Consider the following 14,790-nt stretch of genomic DNA (forward strand, 5'->3'; position numbering starts at 1 on the left):
GACATGTTAATCTGCAAGCATGTTTTGTTCCCCCATGTGACAGGGTATAAAACCCTTCATTGGACAGCAGAGGATTAAAGAGCAACTCTGGGCACAGGAGGCTCCACTCCTCCGCCCTCGCCAAGCATGCTCCAACTGGAGGTGGGGTTGAAAAGGAAGCCAACCAGCTACTGGCTCCGTTGGGCCAGACAGGGTAGGGAGAAGGACCTGGTCTGGGAGCTCTGGACCAGAACGTAGCCAGTCCCAGGCTAGAAGGAATGTTGTTGAGCAGCAGCTCCTATGGGTTGGAGACGGGTAGGCAGCCTGCGAACTGGTGCTTATGTGAACATCTTGCAGCCCCCAGTGCAGGAAAAGGGGAGGTAGGAAGTAACCCAGAGAGGCTGATTTGAGGCCCCTCAGGGTGTGAGGCACCAGACAAGTCTCACAGGGCCCTGGGTCGGAACCTAGTGGAGCAGGACGGTCCAGGTTCCCCTACCTCCCCTTTGGCTGCAACCGCTGGACGGAGCAACTGCCAGAGACTGTGACCGCTACAGAGCGGACCACAAACCCATTCACATACCCCTACACCAATTTATCCTGGGTGAATGTCATGCTCTGTACACCATTTCCAAAGCCTCTTTGCCTCTAGGCATAATTTTATAGAATAAGTTCCCCCTCCCTTGTTCAGATAACATAGCACCATTGCATTGTCTGTTACTACCTGAAGTACTTTGTATTTGACTTGAGATAGGAAGGACTTCAGAGCTAGTCTTGTGGCTCTCAGTTCTACAATACTGATACGTACTTTCTTTTTTTTTTGGGTGACCAATGAGCCCTGACTAACATTGTTTTTCAGATGAGCTCCTCAACCTAGTGTAGCTGCATCTGAGGTTTGTATCAGAGGGGTAGCCGTCTTAGTCTGTATCCACAAAAACATTGAGGAGTCCGGTGGCACCTTAAAAGACTAACATGTGCCAGTATATTTATGCCTGTGGTCTATAATTTTCACTCCATGTATCTGAAGAAGTGGGGGTTTTTACCCACAAAAGCTTATGCCCAAATAAATCTGTTAGTCCTTAAGGTGCCACCAGACTCCTTGTTGTTTTTCTGAGGCTTGTGTTACTGATGGTGGAGGAAAATTGAAAAGTGTACATTTCATTGCATTTTTGAGTGTCTGTCCCCCCCCCCCCCCATGAGTGACATTAACACCTGCTGTAGAATTACTATTTTGTGATGCATGCTACACAAACCTGGTCTGTAATTTGTTCCTAACCAGTGCTGAAGATATCTCAGCTGAAGATGAGCATATGGTGGCACTGCTGTGTTTGACAGACCCAGCAACTGAAGAAAATGGGGAACTGACTGCTATAGAAACTGGAGGATATATATATTTTTATATACCTCGCCTCTGGGAGAAAAGCTCTTTCCGAAGTAGAATCTACTATGGCCCCAAAAAGCGGCTCCTCTGAGTAGGGTTTAAACACAATTTTTTCCATTTTATTTCTAATCCCAGACTGGCAAAGAGAACATATTTGATTTACATATATTAAAATGTCTTCCCTGGATGATGCTTTTATTACCCAGTCATCTAGGAATGGGTACGCATACATCCCCTGCCTTTTTAGGTACACTGCCACTACCAACAGGCATTCTGTAAACACCTGAGGAGCTATGGATAAACAAAAAAGGAGGACCTTGTACTGAAAATGAACCTCTCATACCATGAAAGCAGGTATTTCAGATGACACTGTTTTATGGAAACATTCATCTTTTAAATCCAGAGCAACAACCCCATCATCAAGATAAAGTGAAAGAATTACAGAAGTTATCTCTAATATGCAGAAACAAAATTTCTTTATATAAGTATTTCATTTCCTTAAATCCAAAATAGGGCAAAAGCCCCATACTTTTTTAAATTAGAAAACACCAGTAAAAACCCTCCCTCTGTGATCTTGCAGAACTGTCTCTATCGCTCCTAACTGCAGCAGAGATTGAACCTAGTTCTTTAACAAAATGAGATGACTTTGATCTCTGCCCAGAGATGAAATGGGTGAGATGTTGTAGGCAAGGATCTTGATTTGAATTGTGTAACCGCATGCAATAACTTCCAGGATCCACCTGTCTAGTATTAACTCCCAGTGATAAAAACAGGGCAAACAATCCCCAAATATCTGTATCCTTTGGATCAGACAACTGAATGTCCTCCTGGTATGGAATTGGTGACGGTCTAGTCCCATGCATAGATCCTTCTTGATAAGGTGCAGAAGATGGCCACTGGGATTATCTAACCCTGTGGGGGTAACGTGCTGTTCAGGCCAAAAAAAAACAGTGATGGATTTGGTTGGAAATACTTCTGTGCATCTGGATCCAGTGGGTATGAATGAAACTGTCCAACATTTTTCTTGGAATCCACTCTCCGATCTGCATCTCTCGTCCACTCCCAACCCTTACATGGTTCAGATGGAACTGGAGACAATAACCCCTTTCAAAAAGAAAGTTGAGAGAAGTTCTTCTTTGGAGATCCAGAAGGGATCTTAGGTGAAGGAAGTAGCAGAGAAATCCTGATCTCTTTTTCCTTCCATCTTCTGCAACAAATGAAGCAGAGGTCCTACAGACAATAGCCTCCTTCACTACACAACTCCACTAAGCGTGTCCGTCAGACAAACCAATGAAATGTCAAACAGTGGTCATTTTGGAACTCTTTATTCTTTTCAATGTATCAACCCATTTTCCATGAAAAATTTAAATAGTACCCAAAGCTTACAAACCATGTTTGTTCATTGACATGTATGAGGTTTTTACAAAAGAAAGGTTTGACTAGGGTGACCAGACAGCAAGTGTGAAAAATCAGGACAGAGGGTGGGGCAGTAATAGGTGCCTGTATAAGACAAAGCCCCAGATATTGGGACTGTCCCTATAAAATCGGGACATCTGGTCACCCTAGGTTTGGCACCCTGTTAAAGTGACCCCCCTCTGCTACAGCCCTACCCAGGCTGGTTGCTATGTGCACCCCGCGAAAGCAGAAATCTCATCTCAGCAGGAGAGGCTCGCAGAGCATTGATTTAGGTCACTGGAAATTCAGTTGACACAATTTGGACTCCATTAGCATCTTGTTTTTAGCCAGTTCTCCAAGCCGGATGGGGCCTTCTGGCCCCCAGTGTTTTCTCCGAGATGGGTGCAGCCTGAACGAGATGCCTGGGCCCCAAGAGATACAAAATAAGTGGGTTTCAGAGTAGCAGCCGTGTTAGTCTGTATCCGCAAAAAGAACAGGAAGACTTGTGGCACCTTAGAGACTAACAAATATATTAGGGCATAAGCTTTCGTGAGCTACAGCTCACTTCTGTCTGGGCCCAGAGAGGTCCCCCCAGTAGGGGCAGTTCAGCCGAGCGACCGATGCAGAGACGGTTTGCCCTTGTCCATAGGGTGCGCTGGTCCGGGGCTTCCCAGTCAGCGGTCCCCGGCCACAGCAGCAGCAGCGCCGCCGCCGCCGCCAGCGCCAGGCCCACCGCCGAGCCGCCAGCAGCCCGTCCCGCGGGGCTGGGGCGGGCTGGCCACACGAGGCGCAGCGCGGGCAGCCGGCCGAGTCCAGGGGTGGCGGGGCTGGGAGAGGAGGGGTCACCCTGGGCGGGGGCCGCGCACCGGCTCCCCCAGGCCCTGTCCGAGCGGTCACCGCCGGCCAGCGGAAGAGCCCGCCCAGCCGGGCCTCCCGCGACCCCACTGCCATGGCAACAGCCAGAGCCCGCCTGCGCAGCGCGGGGCGGAAGTGCCCCGGCTCGCGGCGACGGCCGGCTCCGTGAAGGGCGGAAGTGCCGCGCTTTACGACCTGCGCGCTGGTGCAGGGCCGGCTCGCGGAGGTGCCAGTACTTGTTCCTACCCACGTGTGCTGGCCGGGCGGGGAGCCGGGCTGGGCACGCGGCGGAGGTGAGGGGCCCGGGGGGGGGGATGGGCCCTGGTTCCCCCCCCCGACTTGCGCGCGGTGTCTGGGGCCAGCCCGTCCCCGCCGGGCTCTGCCGGCTCCGCCCTGCCGCGGGGAGGATGGGGAAGCCGGACTCCCCGGGCCCGGGGTCCGCCTTTGGGGGGCGGAGGGGGGAAGCCAGACGCCCCGGGCCCTGCCTTGGGGTGGGGGGAGCCGGGGCCTAGTCCCAGCTCCAGCTCTGACGGAAGCATCCTTGGCAGGCCTGTGCTGTCTGTTCGGTGCCGGTTTCCCAGGTAGCTCGTCCCGCAGGACCTGGCTGTGCGATCTGCACCCGTAGCCTGTGCGATCCTGTGCCAAGGAGCCCAAGCCTGAGCCCGGCTCGTGTCTCCCCAGCAGCAGCTTCCTGGGGCTGCCGATGGCCGAGGAGGATTTGTTCCGGAGCGACCACCCTGTGAGCGCCAGCGAGGATGAGGTAGGAGAGGCTCTTGCGGCCCCAGCACTGGGGCAGTGACCTCAAGGCATGGCTGCGTTTGGGTCGCTTACCCCGAGCCAGTGCCAGGCTGCTGCTGCTGACAGGAGGGCTCAGGCTCCCCAGGCCTCCCACGGGGGGCGTTGTCCTGCCCTGAGGGGTAAATACAGCGAGCTTTATTGTCTTCTCGTATTGTAGTAAAATTAGTGAGGTGGAATAGGGGCAGGAAGTGAGACCGCCTTGCGGGGCAGGTCATGGTGGGTGTATGAAGGTGGCAGTGCAGTGCAATGGAAGAGGGTCCTGGGGGGACTTGAGAGGCAGTGGGGGCAAGGCATATGGTGGTGGTGGGGCCTCAGGCTGAGCTGAAATTTGTGTTTGGTGATGTGGGCAGTGCACTGCAGGGGCAGATCTGCTATAGGGGCAGGGCAGAGCTCCTCTGATGATTGAAGGGACTCCTTGTGGCCAGATGCTGAAGGCCTGTGCTGCTGCCAGCTGCATTAATTTTGTCTCCTGTGTGCCAGGGGGATGACAATGAGGAGAGGCGGCATCGTCAGCTCTTGGAGGCGGTCAGCTCCCTCGCTGGAAAGAAGCGGTGAGTGTCGGGATCACACTTGCCCATCACCCAGGGGCTCAGTTGTTTTGTGGGGGCTCTTAGATACTCGTGTCCAGGCTGCCATGGTTCCCACACTGTGCTCAGGGCAACTGAAGCAGCAGTGAAGGCCCCTCGGCTCCTGAGGTGTCTGGGAGATAGCTAGCCCCACATGTCCCCGTCACAACCATAGACAAAGAGGGTCAGAAGGGACCGCAAGGGTCATCAAGTCTAACCCCCTGCCAAGATGCAGAAATGGGCTCCTCTCAGTGGCGCAGGAACCGGGGGGATGTGGAGCCAGGCCAGGGAGTCCGGGCAGTTGAAGGGAGCTGTGGTGGTCCTTCCACCTGCCCGGAGTGCGGGGGGATCTGCCAGCAGCCCCTGGCCCATGTCCCCACCTGGCCCAGGGCAGGTGGAGGGTCCAAATCTCAGCGCCGACTCCCCACAGCTGCCTGCGCTGCTCTCGTCGACCCAGCTCACTGGGGGCCTTGGAGCCGCAGCCGGCCATGGTAAGAGCTGGGCGAGCAACTGTGAGGAGTCGCGGGCTGGGCGGGGACACAGGCTGGGGACTGCTCGGGCTCCACACACTGCAGGCAGGTGGAAGGTCCACTGCAGCTCCCCACAGCTGCCTGCCCAGCTCTTATCATGGCAGGCTGTGGCTCTGAGGTAGGACCCCTGGCTTCTTTGGCCCCTTACTCCCCCAGGCAGTGGGAGGGGGCTCCCTGGCCCTATTCAGGCTTCTGGCTTGGCCGGGGTGGAGCCTCAGGGGGGCCCCCCTGGGCTAATTTCCCTCTAAGCTGCACAGCTGTGCAGCAGACTATCAAGGGCCACACCTGGGAAAGAGGCGCCCCTCCCCCGGCTGCTGTGGCGAGAGAGGACTGCGGGGGGAGTCCTCTCTCCCCTGGGCAGCCTATACCCCAAACCCCTCACCCTCAGCCCCACCCTAGAGCCCGCACCCTCAGCCAGAGCCCTCACCTCCCCAGCCCCAGCCCTCAGCCCCCTCCAACACTCCGAACCCCTCAGCCCTTCCCCCGCCACACATCACCTCCATATTGGTACACATAACAAAATTAATTCTGCACATGGAACATTGCCCACACGCACACGCTTTTGGGAGGGGCATTGCATGGGCAGGGGTGCTGGTGAACTGCACTCAAGGGGTCCCCATACATTCTGCCTCCTCTCTTCTAGGCGGAAACTGGCTGAACGCACAGAGGCGAGCGTGCAGGTGTCCGAGTTCAACCTCAGCTGTGAAGGTAAGCTCCTTCTTGGGAGGGGAGGAGAGGGGATGGGATGAGCCTTTCTCCAAGCTGTTTCTGCAGCTCCCAGACAGGGGCTCCCCCTGCATAACTGGGTCACTTCATCCCTACTCCAGGGTGGTAGTGTGGGAAACTGCAATGGGCTGTGTGGGGGGAGGGTGCAGGAACCCAGCAGATGGTTCCCTGTTGGCGCCCTCTGCTGGGAGCTCCGTGACATCCTGCCTGCATTGACTGCACTGGTTCCTGCAGGCATCGGGGAGAAGCTGGTCCTGCCTGAGCTGCTGGGGTCCATCCGGGCCTCGTCCTCCCTGGGCATCGTGAAGAAGCAATTGAATAGAGTCAAGCAGAAAAAGTCCCTGGAGCTGCCACTCAGCAAAGAGGAGTCAGAGCGGGTAAGACTCTGTCTGTCCGTCCATCCATCAGGGCTCGTGGGAGGTCACTGACGGACCTGAGCTGGGAGTGCCTGAGGTGATGAGGGTGGGAGCGAGTTGGGAGTGGAGCAGGGAGCAGCCATGGAGATAAGCACTGATGTTTGGTCTCAGTCCTGTGTGACTGAGCTGTGAGTGCCTCTCCCTACCTGGGTTACTTGCTGGGTTTCCTTGCTATCCAGACCCTGGGGTCTGGTGTCTTTGTAGACGTGGGGCCTATTGTGTCCTCACAGACTGTCTCTTGGGACTGCAGGTTGTGAGGGAAGCTGCCTACAATAAGACCTCGAAGGCCGTTGCCAAGTGGGAGCAGGTGGTTCAGCAGAACCGACGAGCGGAACAGTTGGTTTTCCCCCTGAAGCAGGAGCAGATGGGGGTTGCACCCATCGAGGAGGTGTTGACCGGCTGGAAGGTGGGTGCTGTTGCATGGCGTGTGTGGGAGGGGCGGAGGGGGGTGCAGCATTGGCAGAGGTGTTTAGGCCCCTTTGGGGGTGGTTTGTGCCTGATCCCAACCCCGAGGACGCTGGTGGAGCAGGAGTGCATCAGGCTTCTGAGCACTGGGCGAGCCCAGGCCCAGCCTTGCTGTGGCAGGCAGGGCTGAGCTTCACACCAGCTAGCTGAGAGCCACGGTGAGAATGAGGGGCAGTGCCAGCTCCAACACGCAGGGTGTGTGTGTCTGTGCTCTCACGTTAGCGGGGCCATGGCAAGCCATGCAGCTTCTGGGGGAAGGTTCACTGTGAGGCTGGGCGCACACAGAGCCGGGATACTTGGAGCTGACCTTCCCATGTCCTGCTCTGCATTCCACACTGGTAGCCAATGCACAGCGCTTTGCGGTGAGGACAGACGCACATGGTGAAGGGTGCGGGGGAGTGGTGTGTGGCCATCCCAAGCTCTGCTGGCTTGCTCTTTGCTCCCAGATCTGAGTAGTCTCCTTCCTCTCAACCTTCCCAGGGCCAAACAGATTCCAAACCGTCCAGGGGCCTCGCTCAGGAAGGAGGGAGCAGGTCAGAGCTGTCCTTTCCTCCTGCAGCTCCCTTCTCTCCTTGCTAAGTTCCTGACCTCAACCCAGGGTCCTGACACCAGAGTCTCAGCTGACTACTGCACAGCTGCTCTCGGCGCCTGCTGGGATGCGACAGGGAAGTGAGGGGGGCTGCCTTGTTAAAGTCCCCAGCCCCCCAGCTCTGCCTTCTTCCCACCCAGAGAGACCCCCTCCCTAGCCAGATTTCTGCGCTTTCCCTCAAGATCTGCAGTGCTGGAGCTCTCCAGTGATGAGGGACCCTTCCACTGGGGCAGGGTCCTCTCTCCCCACAAACAGCGGGACCATTACAGCCCTTCCACAAACATTCCCCCTGTGCAGAGTGCAAGTTGGGACAGCACTGGCCCCCAGTGAGGCAGGAGGTTGCTCCAGCAGTCCCAGTCCCTAGTGAGGTAAATGCATGGGGAACCCATAGCTATCTCTATGTAGGGCTCAGCACTGGGGCCTAACAGTCTCCAGTCCAGAGGGAAGCACGTGCTGTGACTGCCCTGCCAGCAGCGCAAGGGCTGGAGGGGTTCTCTGGGCCTGGCCTTGCCGAGCAGTCCAAGGGAAATGCAAAGGCTTCGCTGACCACTGCAAGCTTGCTCGTAAAATTTTTCCCCCAAAGAAGGGAGCTTAGGGCTGTAAAAGTGAGAGCTGAGAAATGGGTCTGCACTGTGCATGGAAAGTCTGGCTCTCTGGGGGCACCCACAGCAGGAGGCCCAGGTAGGTCCCAGTGATGTGATGGGCTCTGAGGAGCCTCTTTCAGATGAGGTGGAAAATCACCCCTTTGCTCCCCCAAGTAGGTCCTAGGGCTTTCTCTCAGGGGGGGTCGCCGGGAGTCCTCTCTAGACTCTGCCACGGGGAATCCCTCCCATTCAGTCCCCACATTTCCCTTGTAGTTTTGGTTGGTTTTGGCCACTTCTTGTCCTGAGCAGCTGTGCACGTTAGCAGTGGCTGCGTAGTGCCACAGAGATGGCTGTGTTCTTTCATCTCGGCCAACAGCCAGCACCAGGTGTCCTGTGAATTCTGAGCACACGTGCCTGGGTGGCTGACAAAGGCTGTCAGATGGGCATTCTGCATCCCGTCTTCCCCCCGTGTTCCCTGGGCCGCAGGGGTTTCCTCTGGGCCACTGGCTGGGGAGTGCTTGGTTGGAGGGGTTGGACTGGGAACTGAGCCAGGGTTGCTGGGGTTTTTGTAAGTCACCTCTACCTCTCTGACCACGGCCAAGTCTAGCCTTTCTCTAGCCTTCAGGGCACTGCTGGGTATTGCCCTGTGTTGATAGTGGAGACTTTCTAGCTGTGCGTGGTATTCTGGGGGTGCCTACCCCATGTGCTGGCTGGGGGTGGCTGGTCCGCGCACCAGGCCTGGCTTGGTTTCAGCCCCTGGCTGATATTGAATTTTCACCAAAAGCCTTGTAAAAGTGACAGGTTCTTGCTGTTGTGCCCCCTTTGCCCGAGCAGACTGGCCTCGGGAAGTTCCCAGATCCCACCCACCTAACCCCTATCACCTGGGGGTCCCGATCCTGCACCCTAAAATCCCCACAACAGTGGGGACCAGGTGGGGCAGAAGGATTGGGGGCAATTAATGGGGATGTCTCCCTTACCCTTCTGTGGAAATTGCCCAGCGACCCATAGTACACTCGTCTGGGTGCCCCCTGCTGCCAGAGCCATGTGCTCGATTGGTCCCCCCTCTGGGAGCTATGGTGAAATGGCCCCCACTCCTTTGGATTATTTTGAGGGTGAGGAGCTGGCTGAGGCTGGGGGCTCCCACGTGACTAGCAGCCCTCACTGAGATGGGGCTGCTAAGACTGGCTGGTGGCTCCCCTTGCTAACCTTGGGGCCCGCAGGAAGAGGGGAATCCTTCCCTCCCTCTGGGCCTGCTAGGGGGAGTGGGTGGGATGGCCAGAGCCCATGGCCAAGGAGATCCCAATGAGGTTGCCCCCGCACGCCTAGCATGTGCTCACTTGCTGCCCTCCTTGTCCCGAAGGCCCGAACACCGCTGGAGCAGGAGATCTTCAGTCTTCTCCATAAGACGCAGCAGCCGGTGATGGACCCGCTGCTGACGCCTCTGGAAGAGGCCTCGCTGCGGGCAATGAGCCTGGAGGAGGTGAGTGAGTAGTGCCCTCCCTGTCCATGCCCCCTTGGGTGCAGGCCCCCCTTGGAGCTGGCCGTCACCCCGTGCTGTGTGTTTCAGGCTCAGCTGCGCCGGGCAGAGCTGCAGAAGGCCCGTGCTCTGCAGTCCTACTATGAGGCCAAGGCCCGTCGAGAGAAGAAGATCAAGAGCAAGAAGTAAGGAGCCGTCCACACAGGTGTTAGTGTGTGGGGAGGTTGGAGGACCTGCGAGGAGCCCTGGGTTCAACTTGCCCTGGAGCCCAGGTGTGGGGCGGGTTAGCAATAAGCTGGGGTGAGCTGTCTCACTTCCTGCTGTGGGAGGGCAGCTCAGCTGGCGCCTGCACCTTCTGACTGCTCTGCTCTCACTGCGCAGGTACCACCGAGTGCTGCAGAAGGGCAGGAGTCGCAAGGCCCTGAAGGAGTTTGAGGTGCTGCGGAAGCTAGACCCCGAGGCTGCCCTGACAAAGCTGGAGGAGATGGAGAGAAGCAGGATTGAGGTGATGCCCCAGGGACCCTCTGCACCCTGAGATCCCCCAGCTGCCCAGAGAAGCCCTTGCTGATGCCTCTCTCTGCTTCCTCCCTCCCCAGGAGAGGATGAGCCTCAAGCACCAGAACAAGGGGAAATGGGCCCGCTCCAGAGCCATTATGGCCAAGTACAACTTGGAGGTGAAAAGCTGTTGGGGGAAGGGTGGCTCTGTGTTGAGGGCAGTGTGGGTGCTCTGCTGGGCCTGGCTGTGAACGTGTTTCCATCTCCCCACAGGCCCGCAAGGCCATGCAGGAGCAGCTGTCCAGGAACAAGGAGCTGACCCAGAAAGTGCCTATGGAGCCAGAGGGTGAAGAGGAGGGCGACATGGCTGGGGAAGACCTCCTCCCGGACTCCATCAATGAAGTGCAGCCCAGCACGGATGGAGCCAACCCTTGGATGTTGGGGAAACCCAGCAGTGAAGCAAAGGACTCTGGGATGCAGGAGGACCCCAAGGACCTTAGAGAGTCTGCTGCCCCGGAGGATGCTGGGAACGAGGGAGAGGAGATGTCAGAGGATGAAATCTTGTTACAAGACTTTGAGCAAAGACGATGCACACGGCAACAACAGACAGGGAGCCCAGAGCCTGAGGGTGAGCAGGCTGGGGCCAGATGTCATGGCCCCGGAGCGCCATTGTGGGCACTCTGGGGCCTGGTATGGTGGGAAGACAGGAGTCAGGTTTGGAGCCTCCTGCCACCATCTGTCAGGAGCTGGTTGGGCTGGAAGAGAGGCTGTGTGAACCCCTTGCCACCCTGCTGCTCTGAGGGGAGCAGCATCTCGCCCATCGGCCCGGTGGTCCCCCCTCGCCCTCCCTGGGGCCTGTTATATCCACAGTGGGTAGCAGTGCCTTCACCCAGTGCTCTCGCAGGTGCTGGCGAAGCAGAGGAGGCACACTTGTTTGCTGAGCTGCTGTCGAATGTGCAGACGGGTCCTGGAGTGGAACAACCTGCCCAGGGGCCAGAGGGGCCGCTGCTGTCGGAGCAGCTGGGCAGGCGGCGCACACCGGAGGAGATAGATGCTTTGGGCCAGGAGGAGGGGGCGGAAGAGCAGGAGCGGCCCTGGCCCACTGGGACACTGCAGGAGTCAGAGGAAGAGGACAGTGCTGGGGGTGGCCGCATGGCCAGGAAGGCACCTAAGCAGAAGATGATCAACCTGCAGGCTGTCCTGGCTGGGGAGTCCCACGTTATCCAGTGTCCTGCCCAGCCAATCTCTGTGCAGGATGAGGTGAGCTGGGCTCCGTGCTGCCTACTGCCATAAGGAGTGGGGAGGGAGGCAGGTGGGTGCCATGGGTGCTGTCTCAGGGAGGGGGCAGGTGGGTGCCCTGGGTCTGAGCTGTCTCAGGCACGGGGAGGGGGGTAGGCGGGTGCCACGGGTGCTAATCTCTGTCTTGGGAAGGGGGGTAGGCGGGTGCTTATCTCTGTCTCTGGCAGGAGGAGGAGGCTGCGGACCAGAGGCTGGTGATCAAGGAGGCCTTTGCGGGGGATGACGTCATTGCTGACTTCCTGCGGGAGAAGCACAAGGTGGAGCAGGCAGGGAAGCCGCAGGCCGTGGACCTGGTCCTACCCGGATGGGGCGAGTGGGGCGGCACGGGGCTGCGGCCTAGCGCCAGGAAGAGGAAGCGGTATGTGCAGGCAAGGCCAGGGCATGGGGTGTCTCACCCCTCACCGGAGTTTTGCGGCCTAATCTGTCTCGTTATCTCTAAGGTTCCTCATCAAGCCGGTGCCAGGGCCACCCAGGAGAGATCGGCACCTGCCCCATGTCATCATCAGCCAGCAGCGCAATGTCTTGGCTGCAGCACACCAGGTGAGGGGAGCCCCACCCGCCCTGGTGGCAGGCCCCGTGCGTTGGGGTCCCACCCACTCAGAGGCCAGCTTCCCTCCCATCCCCCAATGAGTCCCTGAATAGGAAGTCGTTGTTCAGCCCTCAGACAGACCAAAGGGCACTGTGGGGACAAAGAGAATCACAGTGGCTCCAGTGCACAGCAACCAGCATCACAGTTGGGCTCTCCTCTGCTTCGGCTTGGGGCTGGGTCCCCACCAGCCCTGAATGCTGGGGTAGTGGGGGCCTGGAGTGAGGATCCAGCCTATGCGGATCTCTAGCAACCCCATTAGTGTGCCCTAGCGGGACCAGCCATCCCCAGTCTGGTGCCAGGACAGGGTGCTGACCCTGTCTGTATCCTCCTCTGGCAGGTCAACGAGGTCCCTTTCCCCTTCGACCGCCGCCAGCAGTTTGAGCGGAGCATCCGGGCGCCGGTGGGGCCCACGTGGAACACACAGCAAGCTTTCCAGAAGCTGACAGCCCCCCGCATCCTCACCCAGCCAGGCCACATCATCCAGCCCATATCTGCCGAGGACGCCAGCCCCCAGAGCACTGTGCCCACCCGCGGAGGCAGCGCTGCCCTGCTGCCCACGCCCCAGCGTTCCAGGCACCACCAGCACCCCCACAAGAAGGCTCGCTAGGCCAGAGGGGCCATGTTGCTTGTGGCAGCACAGAGACTGAGGGTGGCTGTGAAGTGCGTGGCCAGGCCCTGGTAGGGCTAGGAACTGCTCGGTGAGCAGGTGGGCCGGGCTGGCCCTAAGTGAGGGCAGAGGATACCATGCCATGTTCCTGCCCTAGAGGCAGGGGCACTTTCCTGCACCCACACAGTGTGCTGCATTCATCTGGAACCAGAGCTCATTCCCCAATAAATGCCCTGGCGGAAGGCTCCTCTGTGCAGTCTCTGCGCCTCACCCCCACCCCTGGGCCCTTCCAGGCAGCCTGCAGGGGGGCGGGAGTTGAACTAGTCTGTTGTAGGAAAGCAGTGCTTGGCTGCTAGCAGCAAGGGTGTCTCACCCAGTGCTGCTCCCTCCTTTCCCAAGCGAGGGCTGGGTTTGGCTGGGCTCAGCTGCTCTAGCTGATGCTGTGTTACACCCCACTCCTGCAGACAGGACAGTTGGATTTTCTGGTGGGAGCAGAGCAGGAGTACTAGGGAAAGGGTGGGCAGTGCCTCCTGGCATGGAGGCAGGCTAGGATTTGGGAATGGAGACAGAGTGCTCTGGCTCACTTGGTAACCTGGGTGCAAGCAAACAATATGCATGAGAATACAGCTAAATGTAAATGTGCACAGCTGGGAACAGAGTGTGTCAGCCATGTGTACAAGGTGGGCCACTCTGTCCTGGGAAGCAGAGACTCTGAAAAAGGTTTGGGAGTCGTGTTGGATAATCAGCTGAACACAAGCTCCACACATGTGGCCAGAAAAGCAAATACGATCCTGGGATGCATGAACTGGGAATCTCGAGTGGGAGCAGAGAGGTTATTTTACCTCTGTCTTTGGCACTGGTGTGACGGCTACTGGAATCCTGTGTCCCGTTCTGATGCCCACAACTCCAGCAGGACGGTGATCAGTTGGAGAGGGGTCAGAGAAGAGCCATGAGAACGATTAAAGGATTAGAAAACCTGCTGTGGAGTGACAGGCTCCAAGAGCTCAGTCTGTTTAGCTTCACACAGAGAAGTCGAAGGTGTGACTTGGTCATAGCTGATAAGTACCAACACAGGGAACAAATCTTTGATAGTGGGCTCTCCAGGTTAGCACACCAGTGTAGCACGATGCAGTGGCTGGAAGCTGCCTGGAAATAAGGTGTACATTTTTACTGGTGAGAGTAATTAACCCTTGGAACAATTTACCCAGGGCTGTGGTGGATCCTCCCTCAGTGACCATTTTTAAATCCAGACTAGCTGTGTTTCTAACAGATCTGTTCTGGGAATTATCTGGAGGCAGTTCTCTGGATGATCACACTGGTCCTTTCTGGCCTTAGATTGTGTGAATCGGGGGGAGGGAGCGCAGACCTCCCCTCTATGCAGCCCAATCTCCCTGCTCTAACCTGCCATGCTTGCAGCTCCTGCTCAGCCTTGCACTGTCCCACCCCATTCTTTCTTATCACAGCACTGCATGTGCCCTGGCTTGCCCCTAAACAGTCAGTGTGCAGGGACTTGGGAGGCAGCTGTCCTGCATTCCTTGCTGGGGGACTGGAGTGGGAGAAGTGCAGAGCAGGCAGCATTCACACACCCCCCCCCCCCCCGTCCCTTCTCCATCAGAGCTCTGGGCTTTTCTCCACACATAAGTATTCTGTGAGCTAAAATACCTTCACAGAATCATAGAAGATTAGGGTTGGAAGAGACCTGAGAAGGTCATCTAGTCCAACACCCTGCTCAAAGCAGGACCAACACCAACTAAATCATCCCAGCCAGGGCTTTGTCAAGCCGGGCCTTAAAAACCTCTAAGGATGGAGATTCCACCATCTCTCTACGTAACCCATTCCAGTGCTTCACCACCTTAGTGAAAAAGTGTTTCCTAATATTGAACCTCAACCTCCCCCACTGCAACTTGGGACCATTGCTGCTTGTTCTGTCATCTGCCACCACTGAAAACAGCTGAGCTCCATCCTCTTTGGAACCCCCCTTCAGGTAGTTGAAGGCTGCTATCAAATCCCCCTTCACTCTTCTCTTCTGCTGACTAAAGAAC

At 57.3% G+C, this 14,790-nt stretch overlaps 1 protein-coding gene across 3 annotated transcripts; it reads left to right on the forward strand.

Annotated features, from left to right (window-relative positions):
• The first annotated feature begins 3,749 nt into the window (after positions 1-3,749).
• Positions 3,750-13,000, forward strand: UTP14A (UTP14A small subunit processome component). Of its 3 annotated transcripts, none has more exons than XM_074963065.1 (15): positions 3,750-3,900; positions 4,156-4,367; positions 4,886-4,956; positions 6,145-6,209; positions 6,462-6,604; positions 6,894-7,049; positions 9,642-9,761; positions 9,849-9,943; positions 10,140-10,263; positions 10,355-10,432; positions 10,527-10,881; positions 11,158-11,513; positions 11,693-11,910; positions 11,993-12,092; positions 12,479-13,000. In XM_074963065.1, the coding sequence occupies exons 2-15, from the start codon at positions 4,311-4,313 to the stop codon at positions 12,746-12,748; spliced, it is 2,208 nt and encodes a 735-aa protein (XP_074819166.1). In that variant the 5' UTR covers positions 3,750-3,900; positions 4,156-4,310; the 3' UTR covers positions 12,749-13,000. The 3 variants fall into 3 exon arrangements, with proteins under 3 accessions (XP_074819166.1, XP_074819169.1, XP_074819168.1); XM_074963068.1 differs by having other exon boundaries at positions 11,720-11,910; XM_074963067.1 differs by having other exon boundaries at positions 3,754-3,900; positions 4,292-4,367.
• The last annotated feature ends 1,790 nt before the right edge of the window (positions 13,001-14,790 follow it).

The sequence above is a fragment of the Natator depressus genome, chromosome 9 (genome assembly GCF_965152275.1).
Source record: "Natator depressus isolate rNatDep1 chromosome 9, rNatDep2.hap1, whole genome shotgun sequence".
Taxonomy (NCBI): domain Eukaryota; kingdom Metazoa; phylum Chordata; order Testudines; family Cheloniidae; genus Natator; species Natator depressus.

Excerpts from the sequence above, each read along its gene's own strand:
- UTP14A (XM_074963065.1), top strand. The coding sequence starts at position 4,311 with ATGGCCGAGGAGGATTTGTTCCGGAGCGACCACCCTGTGAGCGCCAGC. Across the intron at positions 7,050-9,641 it reads AGGTGTTGACCGGCTGGAAG|GCCCGAACACCGCTGGAGCA; the intron begins GTGGGTGCTGTT and ends CTTGTCCCGAAG. Across the intron at positions 9,944-10,139 it reads AAGAAGATCAAGAGCAAGAA|GTACCACCGAGTGCTGCAGA; the intron begins GTAAGGAGCCGT and ends CTCACTGCGCAG.